Raw genomic sequence first — 19,084 nt, 5'->3', positions numbered from 1 at the left:
CCATGGAAGTGTGAGCTGTGTGAAAGTGGGAGGAGAGAGATCAGCTTGGATTGAACAGAGGAATGGCTTGAGGCAGGGAAGCGCACTTTTACCATTACTCTTCATTGTAGTGATGGATGATATACTGAGTACAGTAGCACAAGTAATTGGTGAAAGGAATTTGAAAGCTATGGTGTTTGTAGATGATCTGATGATTTGGGGAAACAAGTAGGAGGAAGTACAAGAGCAGTTGGAGGACGTATGGGAACGAACAGTACAAGAATATGGGATGAAATTTAGTGTAAGTAAGAGTGAGATGATTATCACAACAAGAGAGAGGAAGAGGGGAACAACGGGAATAACTCTTATCACATAGTAATACAAATTACACTGTCAAGCATAAAATGTGCCAGACATTGTATTCGTTCATGCCTTATTAACAACCAGCACCAACACTACAAACAGTGGCATTAAACACACTGCTGATTGCACAGCTGATCACGTTTCAACAGTCATCAGCTGAGTAGTCAGCCATATGTAGAATGCCTCAACTCATAGTGTTAATGCTGAAAGTTGATCCCTGTTAAGACTGATCAGCTGTGCAGTCAGCACTTTTTAAAATGCCATTTGTAGCATTAATGCTGACTGTTGATACAGCACCAATGTGTCTGGCACATTTTATGATTGGTGATGTAGTTTATATCACTACATGGCAACAGAGATGAATTCATGGATTTTATTATGTGATGCATTCAATTTTATATTGCATGGTATAACGGTGTAGATGCTTCTATGAACCCGATGATGATCGGAGGAAAAATTGTTTGTTCAATAAGGAATTTTTATCAGCAGCTCTTGGCAGTAAATCATGATGGTCTTCAAATGTTTAAGAGCTGTAGGGCACCACCCTAAGAAAAGTATGTAATCTTGTGGCTGGGAAACTCTGAAACCTTGGTTGTGGTGATGGACTGATGTTGTATAACCCTACATCTAGGATAATTCAGATCGGTAAGTATCACAGGATTCCTCTGTATGGAAACCATGAGTCACGCCTAGTATAAATGTAGATCACCTGACACCTGAAACTGGTAATGTAACCAAATCCTCAAATCTATATCCTATAATGTGGTACTAAGCACATTGCAATCAATTTAAATTCATGTAGAATAACTTCAGTAATATGGCAGCATATGAAGAAAAGAAGATTTAAGCTTGAACAAGATTTTATACTTGTATCTACCACTACATTTGGGACTGTGGATTTCTGGATAATAACCATACTGTTATCTTTAAATACTTTTATTAATTTCTTAAACAGTTATTTAAAAATCTGAACATTCTTATAACTGAAGCAAACATCTTTGGCTGTGAGTATTTACATATTTAGGAGAAACTTCCTACGTCATCAAGGAAGCAGTAATAATAACACAGCAGCAACACAAATACCTATGATTGTGCTGAAGTTTAACATTCTCTAAAATGAGAAAGAAACAAGTATTACATTTCACTTAGCAGCACTACTATTATGTAATGCATAAAAACATTAAGGAAATATGCTGACAAAGAAAACTGCCAGAAGTAAGACTTGTTCTAAAGGTAACTTAGTTAAGAATAAAGAATTAAGTAAATGCATTATGAAGTACATAATTTTCTGTCTTTTTATAGTGCTAACACTATCATCAGACTTGTGGGTGATCAGCACATGAACACAAAAGATGTCTAATGATATATCAACCAAAATTAAAATAAATGCATTTTAGACAGTTATTTATGAAAAGCTCTCAATATAATTACTACAACAATGATTGCAAGTAATATTTAAAATATAAATTTTGGCAGCATTGATACTTTACTAAGTTAATTTGTAATGTAACACATTCAATGGGTGCCATACAGCTCTGAATTTACAAATAAAAATTTAAAAACAGGAAGAACACTTTGTACTGGTATGGCAAGACATCTCCAGTGGAACAACGTTACACCAGTCTTTGACCAAGTTGTCATGATATGCTTTATAAAAAATTTCTGAATCCCATCAACGAGGGGGAAAACAATAGGAGAGATGTACAAAATTACGCAGGATTTATTCACAACACAAATCAAAACTACATGATAAACCTGGCGGAGATTTTACATAGGGAGAAACTGCGGTATTTCTGTACAAAAAGACAAAATTGTTTCATTTTATACTTACAGAAATCATTTTATGAGATTACCTCCCTTTCAGTTCCCCAAAATCAAAAAAGCTTTTAAAAACACGGTTTTCTTCTTAACTAACTGTAATACAATGTGTTACCACTGTATACTTCATCACATCCATGTCAGAACAGAATTTTTTGTAACTATCTGACAAACTACATTAGGTGTTTATTTTCTTCAATGTGGTCCATAAAATACCACATCATATCTTTGCACAAGTGGAAATGGGCATCTAAACAACAAATGCGATGGTGACTACATGTAGTTTAGTACAAACTGTTCTGGTTTCAAATTATTCATGAGCCATACAACTCTAGTACTACTTTGTGCCTCCCAAGTAAAATTTCATTTTGTTTCAGGAGACAGACATGTACAGAAAGAAGAAAGGTGATTACATGTACTGATAGTCTTCTCTTCTGGTGCATCAACTTTTACCCACAGGAACATATAAACATAAAATGTTTAAAGAAAACCTGTTGCTGCACAATGCTACTGTGATAACTAAGGAACAAATTAGCATTACCATGCACATTCCCATCCGTTACTCAGTCTTTTTGGTATCTCCCTTAGAAGGTTTATCTTTACCATAAGATGATGATTTGCTAATTTTTGTGATTCCAATCATCTTGTAAAGAACCACGAAAACTGCAAAATAAATAAATAATTAAACAAACAAATTATTATTGTTTTTGCTATAAGAAACATTTACTTTCTAATCAACCACTGTAATGATTGAATACTCATACTTACAAATGGCAATGATTGTTGTACCAATCATAAAGTAGACAGTAGAGCCAGAGGTGAGGAGTTTAAGTAAGCCATAGCCAATCGGTACCAACACAACAACTGCCCAGGACAGAGTATTCAACAAACTGCAGTATCGTCGAGGGAGACGAAATGGTTCAACGCGCTGAACACCACTTTGCGCGAAATAATCACCAGTGTTGAAAAAGCTATCCATCATTTGATCCTGTTGACAATGATACATAACTTATCCTCTTGCACATATCAATCCAATCAAGTTTCCATGTAGTTATTCAAAGTTTGAATTTGTTATAATCATGAACAGACAAAGGCTATCAACACAGACCTGGAGGAGGCACAACTCTCAGAACCAACAACAGACACACACCAAAACAAATTACATCTCAAACTCACCTCAATTTCAGAACATAAGGTTCATCCTCCTTAGGGAGAAAGAGGAACTCTGTATGTTGAACCAGAGAGGGCAAAACTCAAGCAAAAAAATATCCATCTGTAATAACAACGAAGGAAGAGGATACGAAGACCCACTGTGCCAGCTTGAGAGAGAGAGAGAGAGAGAGAGAGAGAGAGAGAGAGAGAGAGAGAGAGAGTGTGTGTGTTGGACGGGAGTGAGGGAGGGGGTACCAATAAACAGATAGTAATGATTGCAAAGTGTATAACAGATACCAATATCTAAATGATGTGAGTGGTATTAGGCCAACTGACATCCAGAAGTGCGGTGAACTGTAGTGTTGGGCAGGACAATTCAAATTGCTTGCCATGTCATAGCATGAATTCTGCTCTCTTAATAGCACGAATTCTGCTCTCTTAATGCAGTCTGTTCCAGCTTAAGGGTCCACATGCACGTAACTGAGCACCTGTGGGCAGCAATGAGCAGGCGTGGGCAAACAGCGAGGCCATAGCTTTGTGATTGTATGCCTTAACTGACCGTGCACAGTCTGCAGTGGGTAAGTGGCTTACGCATGCACAGGACAAGGCTTGAACATGGTTAAACAGGAGCTCCTGGTGGGTGGCCTATACCAGCTGCACCTACCCAAAGGGAAGCGACAGCTGCCTGTGCACCTAGGGTAGGGTTCCAATCAATGTTGCGTGACAAGTGACATGATGCCTAGCATGACAGATATATTGGTGATGTCACAGCACACATGTGACTCGATACCAAGAGAAGTAATAGAGCACCGTGTCTTCTTCAGACAATAAGGTGTTCTGGCTTTAACGAGCCTAATGTTCCATGTAAATGATGCATAAGTACAGCTATCGCTGTAGTCAGTTTCTCAGTAAAACTATTAATTTTTGCAGAAAATTAAAAACCACTGTTGGGATTCGCATGTTTTCTGCTATACCATCTTTCTCACTTTATTTTTAAGAAACCATCTGCTAAAAAAATTAACTCTTTCACACATTATAGTCTCTCATTAATGATAATGAACTGGCTTTCTTTTTGTTATTGATCAAAGTTATTATATAATAAGTTAATATTTCAGTAAACTGCTTTCACTAATTTCAAAAATAAGTCCTGTATTGGCCCCAAAAAAATGTGGTAGTAAGTCCTCAGTTGGAGCCATAAAAAAAAAAAATTTTAAAAAAAATTGGCACGCCAATCTTTAAACAAAAAATAGTATATTAGACATTTTTTCCAGTATCCAACCCTTGATCAATCATGTTGGGAATATTTCAGAAATCACATCATCTTGAATTTTCATGGTTATTTGATCTACCTTCTCCTCAGATGCATGTTAAAAGGCTCATTATCAAATTTCATCATAAGTGCAATTGAATTTATTTATTTATTTATTTGGTAGACTGTGTAAGAAAAAGCATGATGCAACATGTCAACAGGAAGATAAATGAAGAAATTTATGAAACCTTAAATGAAGGAGTTTTGAGAAACTTTACCATGCACCTGACGTCCGACAAAAATTCCTCTCATTTGAACTCAGATTTAAGGTGTTTACAGTGTTGAATATGTATTCTGCTTTGTTCTGTTGTTATAGGTATTCTACTTTCCTTTTATTTTTCAGAGGACACACTTCCATACAAAGAATTGTGGCTAAAACATCAAGGCCACTGTAAGAACATTGCAGACTGAATATTTACCAACACCAGCCTAATATTTCTGGAAGGAAACAGCTAATCATTACTGGGAAACATGGAGTCTACCAAACTGTATTGGTAGCTTCAGGAGAAAGCACATCTGGGCTAAAGCTCCTGTTAAATCAACATTTTATTCTTCCCATCCATTCTTGTTAGCAGTTTTTTCATGCAGATGGATTATGCTGATCAGTTGACATTGGGAGAATATTGAAATGAAGTTGTTTCAAGGAAGCATTGTTTGGAGGCACGCTCCCACTTCTGGAACCCAAAGCTTTGTCAGAAGAATGCTGCAACTTTCAATATTGCTTTGCTGTGGATGAAACTTTTCCTGGCCATAGAAAAAGAAACAATAAGCTAATGAAAGGCATATATTTAATAACAAATTACTCAGGAGAAGGAGGTGTGTAGAATGTTCTTTTGGTATGTTAGTGTCGAAGATGAAGGTGTCCAACAATTCAGTAAACTGTGATATGGATTAAATCAATATGAGAATTGAAGCTATTTGTTTGTTTCATAGCTTTAAACAATCTCATGGTGGTGTATTTCGTCAGCCATCTGTGCAGCACAATGCAGAGCACCCTATTTAGAGCTCAGTTCAAAAGCCAGTAGACTAACAGGGACCTACAAACAATGCTATTGGGTTCGGTAAGCTACTCTGTAGTTCCTTTCTTAGCCAAGTGGAGAACTGTCTTTTTAGAAGAAAGAATGTATGTGGTTACATACTGAAAGGGTCTGATATTATATTAGATCCATAAATAGATTTGCAGACGTGTAATTCTATTCAGTTCTATATCTTCATTCTCTTGCAGAAACAAATTAAATGAATTTCAATAACTATATCTCCCTACATATAGGTGCTACATCTACATCATACTCCGCAAGCCACCTAATGGTGTGTGGTGGAGGGTACTTTCGGTACCACTATCTGATCCCTCCAACCCTGTTCCACTCAAGAATAGTATGTGGAAAGGATGATTGTTGGTAAGCCTCTGTATTGGCTCTAATATCTCGAATTTTCTCCTCATGGTCAATACGCAAGATGTATGTGGGAGAAATAATATGTTGTCCAACTCCTCCTGAAAAGTGCTGGTACGGAATTTCAATAGTAAATCTCTCCATGATGCACAATGTCTCTCTTGTAACATCTGCCATTGGAGTTTGTTTAGCATCTCCATAACGCTCTCACACCAACTAAACAACCCCGTGATGAAATGCACCGCTCTTCGTTGGATCTTCTCTATCTCCTCTATCAGTCCTACCTGACAGGGATCCCAGATATATGAACAATACTCAAGAACAGTGTGAACAAGCGCCCTATAAACCACTTCTTTCGTGGATGAGTTACATTTCTTTAAGATTCTTCTGATGAAACTGAGTCTTGTGTCTGCTTTTCCTACTATCTGTTTTATATGGTCATTCCACTTAAGGTCGCTCTGGATAGTTACGCCTAGATATTTTATGGCAGATGCTGTCTCCAGCTGTTTGTCATCAGTAGGGTAGCTCTACAGTAGTGGATTTCTTTTCCTATGTATGTGCAATATGTTACATTTATGAACATTAAGGGCCAACTGCCAGAGTCTGCACCATTCATCAATTCTCTGCAGGTCGTTCTGCAAATTCTTACTATCTTCTGGCATTGCTACTTTAGTGTAAACAACTGCATTATCTGTGAATAGCCTTAAAGAGCATCCGACGCTTTCTACCATATCATTTATATATATTGTGTACAGTAACGGTCCTATCACACTTCCCTGTAGTACTCTGGATATTACCTTTACCTCTGTTGATTTAGTTCCGTTAAGAGCAACAAGTTCTATCTGCAAGAAAGTCTTGAATCCAATCGCAAGTCTGCTCCAATACTCCGTAAGTTCGTATTTTTTTTTCGTTAAATGGCAATGCAGGACGCTGTCAAATGCCTTACTGAAGTCTAGGAACACAGCATCAGCCTGAGCACCATTGTCCACTGCGCTGTGGATCTCATGGAGGAACATAGCGAGCAGAGTTTCGCTATAGAGAAGCTGTTCTTTTTCCAAAAACATCATAATTCTTGAGCATAAAACATGTTCCATAATTCTACAACAGATTGACAAGTCATGGGATACCTCCTAATACCATGTCAGGCCTCCTTTTGCCCAGCATAGTGCAACAACGCTATGTGGCATGGACACAAGAAGTAGTTGGAAGTCCCCTGCAGAAATATTGAGCCATGCTGCCTCTATAGCCATCCATAACTGCAAAAGTGTTACCGGTGCAGGATTTTGTGCATGAACCGATCTCTCAAATATGTCGTATAAATGTTCGATGGGATTCACGTCAAGTGATGTGTGTGACCAAATCGTTCACTAAATGTCCAAAATGTTCATCAAACCAATCATGAGCAATTGTGGCCCAGTGATTCTTTTCTAGAAGATGCTGTTCATCGCCACATATATGGATATTACAAAAGAAAAGAACACCCAACTATTAAAAAATTGTGCATTATTCTTCAGAAGGCAGAGTTATTCAGTGGTAGCAAAAAGTCTTTGTTGATAGTTGTCAGAGCCCTCAGTTTCCGGTATAAAAAAATTAATGGATGGAACATTATAATGGAGTGAGGCAACATCGTTACACGGCATTGTTGATTTTTTAAGAACTATCGTTAAAGTGCCGTTTGAAGACAGTCTGTGGCTCGACGAAATGTGAATAAATGTTGGTCATTCTATCAGAAAAGACTGGACAGATGATAACTTATGTGGAAGTCCTGATATTCTGTTGGGAAAGGACACAAGAATTATTGTCTTGCATGCTGTAACTGCATCTGGTTTCATATCTAACTATCTCTTCATTTACAAATTGGGGGAAACAAATGACTACCACAAGGAGATATGAACCACAATAGTTTTCTGAAGTGGTTTGAGGGCAACTACTGGAAAACTTAAATCGGCCATCAGTCACTGTAATCGATAATGCCCCATACCATTCAATCATTAAAAATAAAGCTCTAACAATGGGAATGAAAAAAGCTGACATTGTTGAATGGTTGAAATGCCACAATGTGAAAATTCAGGATGATTTATGTAAGGCAGAGCTCATGGAAATACTAAAGAAAAATAAGCCACAGTATCAACAGTGTGTTGTGGATGAGGTAGCAAAAGAACATGGCTACAGTGTTCTTAAGCTTCCACCACACTACTTCCACTTTAACGCCATCAAAATGTTTGGGCATAGATTAAAAATTATGTGGCAACAAATAAAAGGTTCACTGTGGCAGAAATTCAAAAACTGTTAGATGAAGCAGTGGCACCAATAACACCTGAGAATTGGAGAAATGTTCTGTGCCACACAGAAACAGTTGTTAACGAAGTGTGGAAAAGTGAGGCGAGTGTCAAGAGTAATATATAAAATATAATTACCTCCTTGGGCAATTCCAGCGGATCGTCCATGGACCAGAACTCAGATAATGACAGTGTAGAGGTAAAAGGTGAGTCTGAACTAAGTGGCATTTACCCTGTGCCTTAATTCATCTTTATTCTTGTGTTCGTATTCTGTATTTTTGACTGAATGGTGGGTACTCCAGACATGGTGGAATGTGGTGAGTCTTCTTGTAGATATTGTGAACTGCATTCCTGAATTTGCATTCACTCCAGTTATTGCTCACTCCACATTTTGGGCAAGACTTATACTTTCCTTGGTTAGGGTTCCTTTCTTTTGATGAACTTCTTGAATGTTGCCTTCTGAAGCTGTAGTGCAAGTCAGTTAAAAAATTTCGAGTGAATCTCCTGTATTTCCAAGCTTGACTGTTTCAATTTGTTAAGCAGCTTCATATGTTTCAACAATTTTTAAAACTTCTTCCAGAGAAAGGTAGCTTTGTTACAGGGATGAATTCCACATGTATCATGAGGGCTATGCAGTACAATGACATCTCCGATCAGTCTGTCAATTAAAGCAATCTCTTGGCCGTCATGTTCAAATATGAAATTGCAATCTCTTGCAACACCACGTAAATCAGCCACCCATTCTGAAAATGTCTACCCAGGCTTCTTTTTTCTACTCAGAAATTTGTAAGTGGCCACCAGCACATAAGCTTTAGCTTTAAAAGTGATTGCTATTTCCTTAACCAGCTTGGAATATTTTTACTTGCTGACGTCCTTCTGTCCACAGAGTTCAGTCAGAAGGTCAAACATGTCTGTGCCGACCCAAGACAGGAAACAGTCCTTTTCTTTTCCCGTATGTGCCTTGAAACACTGATTTTGGTGGCACAGGTACATGTCCCATTGCTTCTTTACTCTTTCTTTCAAGTGCGGTAAATGCTGGTACATTTGATTTTTGATCCACAGCAGTAGCACTGTATTTTGTCAGCAACTGTAACAAATCACATTGTTCTTTTGATGCTTCCTGTTGTTCCATTAACTGTCACTATTCAAGTGTCAACATCTTACAAGATCACAGTTCTGTTGTTACCATTTTGGATCATCTTTATAATTCTCTGAACACTCGTCACCAGATAGTATGTTATTTTGTTACTTTCCACATTAACTATAGTTCTTCAAAGAGGTGGTATATTAATAACCATGATTATTATTAATATTACAAAACAAAAAGCAGTAAATGTGTACATTCACAGTAATTTAACAACAGCTGAATACAAAACAAAGTCATGCAACTTTGAAATTCCTATTAAAATGTACAAAACTTCAGATACAAATGGATCATTTCTCATTTTCAGGAACAGGGAAGTTCTCATAACCAAGGCAGCCATGTTAGTTAGCTGTCAATAGCACAGACATGGTGTGTGGCAAAAGTAGAACACACCACTTCCATCTGGCAGTGACATTGTGTGCCATACACACACCAGTAGGTATTGCCACCATTGGATTGTGTATAACCACTTGAAGTTGGCTCTCAAGACTAGTCAACCAACTTTATTGGTCACCATTTGACAAAATCTACTGACTGTAGCTCAAGTTGCAAGAATGACAGAGCTGCAAGTTTACATTTACACACAGTTTTCTCCAGTATATCGTGTGCACCCCACATCCATCCCCTTTCACACCTGAGCACAATTCCAGAACACTTTTACTGAAAAATATGTTTCTGTAACACCAGGTTCCTTCAATATTTATATAATTATGGACAAATTAACAAGAGGCTTATTTTGTGAATTTAACAATTTTCTGCTTCCACTCTAATGTCTGACAACATTAAACATGTTATTATCATTTTTTTTATATCTTCTCTGCTGTCCAAGGTATTCTATGTTTTCTCATGTATTAGCAGCTCTATTGCACTTCACATCATCATCCTTGACGTGTGTACTCAGGGCATATAACGCAGACAAGTAAAAAAAGTCCCAGATTTCCCGGATAAAAATACACTTTCTCCCAGTGTATACACTTTTTCCATGTTAAGTGACAGTATACTTTCCATCGCCGGCCAGAGTGGCCGTGCGGTTCTCGGCGCTACAGTCTGGAGCCGAACGTCCGCTATGGTCGCAGGTTCGAATCCTGCCTCGGGCATGGATGTGTGTAATGTCCTTAGGTTAGTTAGGTTTAATTAGTTCTAAGTTCTAGGCGACTGATGACCTCAGAAGTTAAGTCACATAGTGCTCACACCCATTTGAACCATATACTTTCCATCGGAACTGTAAAACTTATCAATCCTTTGAATGGTTATGGTTCTATACCCTGGTGTAGAGTTTCCCACCACTTTTAGGGGTAAAAAGACATGTTTTTCAAATATCTTTGATGTGCAGGAACATGTAAGGTGCGTATTTTCATATTACGAAAGTTTAAATTCGAATTCCACTAAACACCACATGTTACTTTCTGAAACATCAAAATTGAGATTGCGATGTGCTTTTGTAAGCCAATTATCACTCATGTCACGTGATCTCACCAGCCAAATAACAGCGGATATTCAGAGCATAGGACATGTGATGTAGTCAGCTAACAGCAACATCACTGCCGAGTAGGGCAAACACACAAATAGGAAAAGTTAATGGTTTAAATTAATATACATAGTGTTGCTACCAAAAAAGCAAAGCTTTCACACATAATATCGGTCTTGAATATTAATAGGCGGCAAGAGAAGCGAAGTATTCACATATGATGTTGATCTTTTTTGCACGTGTTACGCTTTACGATACATCACACAAATTTTTGATAATGATAGAAATGTCTGATCTGGACTCTAAATTCTTCTAAATGGCTCGATAGTTCATCTTGTGTAAAAGGAAATTTACTTTGAAAGTAATGCTTTTCAAACCACCATTCGTAATATTTACCCGCGACCTGTTAGAAACAGGTTTGTTCCAGCAGATGCCAGAGTGCGCCAGATAACAGGTGTCACTGCGCTTGCGCAGCTACGATGACGTACGAAGCCTGTATGTTTGCACGTGTAAAACATTAAAATATCTTATGTGAGGTCATAAAAGAAACAAGAGATCAGAGGATACTCCAAGAGCATCAGAATTTTTCTGAACCATACTAAAATACATAACTCAGCTTGAAGTGCACATTCGTATGTCCGGATTCTCAATGAAGTAGGCCTCCATCTGGTATTAAGCTTTTCAGTTTGGTTTTCAGGATGTAAATTTTCTTTGAGTACCAGTACTGTGTTATGTTTGGTTCTTTATTATGGCATAATGCCATACATGCTAGAAGACAAACATGCACTTGAAATGCAGTGAACAATTGAAACTAGCCAACAGTGTGAAATTAAACACTTCATTTCAAATAAATTGATTGCCTCAGCAGAAAACATTAACCATTGTTCAGCAAGGTGATTAACGCTAATAACACATTTGACCCTTCCGTAATTATGTGAATGTATTCTGATTCACTCGATAGCTCCCGGCCACAGAAATCCGTTCTGTTTTTATTTGACATAAGAGCAGTAAACGAAGAGGAAGCAGCAAAATCAAAATCACTAAACATAAATATGGGTCACGGGGAGACTACTGCACCTCCCCAGTACAACTCAGATTGCTCTGCGCATTAGCCCTGGATTTACGGTATTTCCGAACTGAGGCAATACTAGATAGTGCCCCCCCCCCTCCTCCTTGGCCTGCAAAATATTTACAATAAGACTGATGTGGGAGTGACTCTGCTTAATGAACATCACAGAAAATGCTGGAAATGGCCAATGTTGACATCTTTGCTTGATTTATCAGTGAGGCATGCATACCAGATCTGCTGGAAGCACAGCAGCAACCGTGTTTTCAATGTTCTGTTGTAGCTTTTCCTTAGTATGAGAATTATTTGCAAACACCTGACCCTTCAATTTGACCCACAGGTAAAAACTCATAGGAAGGGAGATCTGGCAATCAAGATGGCAAGGAGATTGCACTGCATCTGCTGACTGTCCTCTATTCACTGAGCACCTCATGCACTTGTGAAAGTTGCAGATGTGTTGTGTTCTGATGCTCTGTTTTGCTGAAAAATTTACACAGTTGTTTATTTTAACAAGGGTCAGTTCCATGTCCATCTTATAAATATTTCCCAGGCCAGTTTTATTTTTTCCAGCACAAGCCAAAATACTCATGACACTGACATCCATCACAGTAATACAGGTTTATATGCCTACTAGTTCCCCACTTGAAGAGACCGAAAGAAGGTGGTGGTGGTTGTTGTTGTTGTTGTTGTTGTTGTTGTCTTCAGTCCTGAGACTGGTTTGATGCAGCTCTCCATGCTACTCTATCCTGTGCAAGCTTCTTCATCTTCCAGTACCTACTGCAACCTACATCCTTCTGAATCTGCTTAGTGTATTCATCTCTTGGTCTCCCTCTACGATTTTTACCCTCCATGCTGCCCTCCAATGCTAAATTTGAGATCTCTTGATGCCTCAGAACATGTCCTACCAACCAGTCCCTTCTTCTTGCCAAGTTGTGCCACAAACTCCTCTTCTCTCCAATTCTATTCAATACTTCCTCATTAGTTATGTCATCTATCCATCAAATCTTCAGCATTCTTCTGTAGCACCACATTTCGAAAGCTTCTATTCTCTTCTTGTCCAAACTATTTATCGTCCATGTTACACTTCCATACATGGCTACACTCCATACAAATACTTTCAGAAACGACTTCCTGACACTTAAATCTATACTCGATGTTAACAAATTTCTCTTCTTCAGGAACGTTTTCCTTGCCATTGCCAGTCTACATTTGATATCCTCTCTACTTCGGCCATCATCAGTTATTTTACTCCCTAAATAGCAAAACTCCTTTACTACTTTAAGTGTCTCATTTCCTAATCTAATTCCCTCAGCATCACCCGACTTAATTCGACTACATCCCATTATCCTCATTTTGCTTTTGTTGATGTTCATCTTATATCCTCCTTTCAAGACACTGTCCATTCCGTTCAACTGCTCTTCCAAGTCCTTTGCTGTCTCTGACAGAATTACAAAGTTTTTATTTCTTCTCCATGGATTTTAATACCTACTCCGAATTTTTCTTTTGTTTCCTTTACTGGTTGCTCAATACACAGACTGAATAACATCGGGGACAGGCTACAACCCTGTCTCACTCCCTTCCCAACCACTGTTTCCCTTTTATGCCCCTCGACTCTCATAAATGTCATCTGGTTTCTGTACAAATTGTAAATAGCCTTTCACTCCCTGTATTTTACCCCTGCCACCTTTAGAATTTGAAAGAGAGTATTCCACTCAACATTGTCAAAAGCTTTCTCTCATACCAAAGAAGGTATGGTAAGTAAAAATAAAATATTCAGTTCATGATGGAGGATGAAAATTTAGTTTTGATGAGAGCCTTAAATTCATATAGTACGAACAGGAATATAACATTAATGTGACCACCTCAAAAGCATGAATAACCAACTCTTGCAGCACTAGAAGTGCAGGAAAAAGAGTGAATGAGGTTTGGAAGGTATCGACAGGGTGTGGAGCTGTGAAAGGTTTCTTGGTTGAGGATCTGCGACACTAACAGTTCAATCGGGGTGGTCTCACAGATTCTTGATTGGAGTTTAAATTCGAGGACTTTGGTGGCCACGGGAGCACAGTGAGTACAGTAAACTTGTCCTGTGCACTCTGAACCATGCACATACATTACGAGCTGTGTGACACACTGCATTGTCCTGATGGTAGATGCCATCATGCCGAGGAAAAACAAACTGCGTGTAGGGGTGGACGTGGCCCCAAGGATAGGTTCATAATTCTGTTGATCCATTGTGTCTTCTACAATGGTGACATTACCCAGGAATGCCACGAAAACATTCCCCATACCATAACACTCCTGGTTACTGGATGTTTACTTTCAGAACATTTCATGCTATTCATGCCAACCTCCATATGCCAAATGGAGCATAAAACATGATTCATCAGAAAAGGCCACCCATCATCACTCATTGGACATCCATTTCTGGTACTGGTGTGCAAATCCCAACCTTTGTCTCCATGAACAGCAGTCAGCATGGGTGCATGAACCAGAGACCTGTTGCAGAGGCCCATATGCAACAAATTTTTCTGATTTGTCATTAAGGAGACACTGTAGGTAACCCCTTGGCTCATCTGGGTGGTGAGTTTCTCAACAACTTTACTTCTATTTGCTCATACAGATCTCCACAATCATCCTTCATCCCCGTTAACTTCAGCACGAGGTACACCACAGTTGCCTCAGTGCCGGTTTTGGGCAGCATCGTTTTGCCATGCATGGTATACTTTAAACTTAGCCATTTCAGATGTGCTTTCACTCTTGGCCCCGAAGCCAATGATTGTGTCTTTTGGATGTCAGATAAATCACTTGTTTCTGCATTATGGCAATGAGTGCATTGTTTCCCCACGGCCCCTTTATATACTCTCCTCTTCTAGTGATGCCACCTGCAGTCTGTAAGTGGTTACTGCTTGTTGATGTCAAACATGGGCACTGGTCACACAAATGTAAATGGACCAAGTAGTGGTAGAACATGGACTGGTATAAAGTAACAAAAGGGAAAGTTACCCAACAGACTTTTCCACACAGCCCATTTAGTCACTGCTAGCACTAGGTTTAAAATCATTAAAGAAGGATGTATAGGTAAGAACATCGGGACACCAGCAGTTCTCAGATTATATAATGGTAAGATAAATATTTTAAAACCACATTTTAAACAGCAAAACCACATCCAGGAGCAAATATTGAATATGAACCCAACTCACTGGTCTTCAGTTGTAGATTAAATCTGATTAGACTACAGAGGCAGAGAGGTAGGAAGTTAAGGAGAAGAGATCAGGGCTACATTTCAGATGTAGATGTAGAACCAGAGATACAAAGTGAGTATTATGCTACAATTTACTGAACCAGATGAAATAAACACAGTCTAGGGTGTATGGTTAGCTCTGAGAGGTGAAACATGAGGGCAGCAGAGGATCAACAGGCAAAGAGAAAAATTCTAGCAGGAAATCTTGGATTACACATGTGATAGTTTTGATTGATGAAAGGACAAAATGTAAAAATGCACCAAATGAAGCAGAAAACAGGGAATACTGACTTGAGCTGCTAGTTGTGCTTTGCAATAATAGTTATGTAGATCTGAAGATGAACAATATTACAGGATAAAATGGATTTTCCACATGAAACATAGCAAGGGTCCCAGACTACCTTCATTAGTATTTCTCTGGAATGTAGCCTTATATGGAAATGAAATGTGGACCAGTGCAGGCAAGAAGAGAATGGAAGCTTTCAAAATAATGAAGATTAGATGGGTAGATTAACTACAGAAGATCTGGATCTAATTGGAGAGAAGAGAGCTTCATATCGCAACTTGCCTCAAGGACGGGATTTGTTATAGTTAAATTAGAGAGAGAGAGAGAGAGAGAGAGAGAGAGAGAGAGAGAGAGAGAGAGAGAGAGAGAGAGAGAATAGGATCCAGTAGTTATCCAGAGATGAAGAGATTTGCAGGGGATCTACTAGAATTGAGAGCAGCATCAAACCCGTTTTTGTAGCGAAGACTACTATGACAACGACGATGATCACCGTAAGGCTGTGGTACAAGGCATAATTAACTGTGTAACATTTTGTCTTCCACTGCTGGAGATTTCAGAGGTTTTAATGACTCAGGAAGCTGTCACAGACTCAAACAAGCTCAGCAAGTGGTAAAATGTACACAGAAACTACAAAAGTAAGCATTAACACCCACCTCAAGGAACACGAGCAATTGATGCCTGACCAAGATGGATAAATCGGCAGTAACAGATCATGCACTAGGACCAGGAAACCACCAAATTCATTTCTCTTAACACTGAGGTTTTAGCATGCTCTATTAATTGCTACCCTAGGATATATGAAGAGGCCACATAAATTCAAAACCCAAAAACAATTTCAACAAAAAAGAAGAAGTACTGAAATTAGACAAGTTATGGGCCCTAGTGATAAAACAGACAGTGCCAACTGTTCCCTACTGTTAAGTCCACAGTGTACGTCAGCATGACTCCGTGATCTTAGGCAGTGGTCTGATGATGTCATGAACTGACCGTTAAATGGATACATATAAAGAGGTTGACTTGCTGAGCTTGTCTTAGTCTGCAACAGCTTCCTGAGTTGTTAAAACCTCTGATGAAGTCTCCAGTAGTCAAAGACAAAACATTAAGCAGATAATTATGTCTAACTGTTGCCTTAGGCCCAGAAATCAAATATCAGCAATTTTTATAATATTCACCTTAGTGTACATTTTAAAAATGTATTTCACTTAACAAATAATGTAACTGTATTCAAAATTAACGTCTACTACACGATTACGTGTGAGTGGTAAATACCTTTTTCTGGTATAACTGATGCAACCATGCAGCACATTCTTCTTCTTTTGTAGGTACTTCTTCTAAAGGAATACGATCAATGTAGAGGTGAGCTTCCACACTTTTGCCTTGTAGAAAGTTATTGATAGTGGGAGTTTCTGTTCTGGAGGAATGATGAATAGGGCATTATTAATCACAAAAGTGAAATATAACACACACACACACACACACACACACACACACACACACACACACACACACACACAGAGAGAGAGAGAGAGAGAGAGAGAGAGAGAGAGAGAGAGAGAGAGAGAGAGAGAGAGAGACAGAGACAGAGACAGAGAGAAGAGAAGAGAGAAGAGAAGAATGATATTCTCCTCTTTTTTTTTCCCTGGTCTTATTCTATATCTGCACAGAGTCGGTATGTTAACCTAGTCTTGGAAAAGTTAATGGTAAAGGGCAGAGTCCCAGTCCTGTTGCCAGATGACATAAATGATATTGCCATTAAATCATGCCCAATTTGAATTAACAACTTATGATTTATTTAGCCACAAATGCAACCCAGGTACAAAAGTATTCTCATCATGGATAATTTATAACAGTAAAAACTGAAAACAGTCATTTTGACTGCACTTTCCATTCCTACAGAGGCAAACATATGACACAAGTAAACAGAAAATAAAAGAATGGAGAACAGAATCTGGAGGGGAAAAAAAAGACAGGAAAAAAAAAAAAAAAAACTTTGGAGAGAATAACTTTTGGAAGTAGAGGTTCCATCAACTAGAAAAATGGAGGACTCTAAGAACATAACTACTCCAGAGATTCAATAGCAAAGTTACCTTGTACATTAGGTGAAGACAGATGTTACTAATAGTTTTCTGTTGAGGACTGGAAAAGACAAAAGACAAAAGGACGATTGTTTTGCTCTATCATTATGTCGATGCTAACACCTGGCTTACTCCTAATACATGTATAGTCTTGTTTCCTTAAAAATTTTCCCCTTTTCTGTTAAACAAGTTCAGTTTCTGTTTATTTGGTCATCAGCTATCAAATGATAACAAGAAAGTTCCTATCTTTATTCAATGAAAGTACCAAATACATAACACAACATATGAGGGGTGTGAGAAAAGTAATGAGACTGGCAACATGGTGAGTGATCTAGCAATGCCATGTTGTTCTACTTAACTTATGTAGATGGGAGTGTTCATCAATTCCAGAGGTTCAGTACAAGTTTCAGCTCCGTATAGCCATCATGTGATTTTTGGGAGCACCATTAGTGAAGCTGTGTTTTTGTTGCGTATTATGAAAATGGAACAGCAGAATTTAGAGCAACATTATGCAATAAAGTTTTCTGTTACACTTGGGGAATCAGTGATCTCTGAAAAGGTGAAACAGGCCTATGGAAAACATTCCTCATTAAGAGCACACGTTTTTGCTGACTCAAGTCACTTTTGGAAGGCCGAGAACACGCTGAAGGTGAACCTCACTCAGGGAGACCTCCAACTTCCAAAACCAATGAAAATGTTGAACATATGCATGCTCTCATGAGATCAGGCCAACATTTAACAATAAGGTTGATGATTGACCTGTTAACTTAAACACACTCACCGTACATTAAAAGTTGTCCAAAGATTTGCTTATGCGAAAGGTTTGCACCAAAACAGTACCAAAAAAACCTCACAACTGACCAGAAGGACAATCTAAGAAATATGTGCATTGATCATCTTGAGATGATTGTCAATGACCACAAATGGTTCAGTCATATGATAACAGGTGATGAATCCTGGATTTCTGAGTATGGTCCTGAGACGTTGTGCTAAAGTGAGGAGTCATGCACCGAGACATCTCCTTGACCGGAAAAAAGCTCGAATGAGTAAATCAAAAATTGAAAACAATGCCGACTGACTTTTTTGACCATAGGGATATCTTGCATAAGGAATATGTCCCCCCAGGAAAGAACTGCCATCCAAGTGTTTTACAAAGATGTCCTTGAAAGGCTCAGGAAAAGGGCAAATCGAGTGAGACAGGACACTGCAGACAAGTGGAAAATATAACATGACAATGCCCCATGTCACACGGCCACTTCCATCTGGAATTTACCTCAAAAGGCATTCCTGTTGTTCCACAGCCCCATGTTCATCTGATCTGAGTCCTTGTGACATCCTTTCTTTTCTAAAAATTCAAAAAGTCTGAAAAGGATATCATTTTGGGACTCAAGAGAACATTCGAAAGAATGTGACCACCATGTTAAAGGACCTACCAGATGAAGCCTTTCAGATGCTACCAAGACAGAGAATGACAAATCCGCCAGTATGTAGCTTGTAATGTATCATATTAATA

The 19,084-nt window shown here is 38.5% G+C and overlaps 1 protein-coding gene across 2 annotated transcripts in view; it reads right to left on the bottom strand.

Moving 5' to 3' along the window:
* Positions 1 to 1,262: 1,262 nt before the first annotated feature.
* Positions 1,263 to 19,084, bottom strand: part of LOC124544615 (1-acyl-sn-glycerol-3-phosphate acyltransferase gamma-like) — an 81,837-nt gene continuing 64,015 nt past the window's right edge. For both annotated transcript variants that reach the window (XM_047123215.1, XM_047123214.1), the window contains exons 6-8: positions 16,766 to 16,907; positions 2,929 to 3,148; positions 1,263 to 2,823 (exon numbers count right to left, since the gene is read on the bottom strand). In XM_047123215.1, the coding sequence (XP_046979171.1) occupies positions 2,720 to 2,823; positions 2,929 to 3,148; positions 16,766 to 16,907 (466 nt within the window). In that variant the 3' untranslated portion in view covers positions 1,263 to 2,719. The remainder of the gene's footprint in view (positions 2,824 to 2,928; positions 3,149 to 16,765; positions 16,908 to 19,084) is intronic.

The sequence above is a fragment of the Schistocerca americana genome, chromosome 8, assembly GCF_021461395.2.
Source record: "Schistocerca americana isolate TAMUIC-IGC-003095 chromosome 8, iqSchAmer2.1, whole genome shotgun sequence".
In the NCBI taxonomy this organism is placed as follows: domain Eukaryota; kingdom Metazoa; phylum Arthropoda; class Insecta; order Orthoptera; family Acrididae; genus Schistocerca; species Schistocerca americana.
The sequence above is the reverse complement of the archived record's forward strand: the minus strand, read 5'-3'. Positions and strand labels throughout refer to the sequence as shown.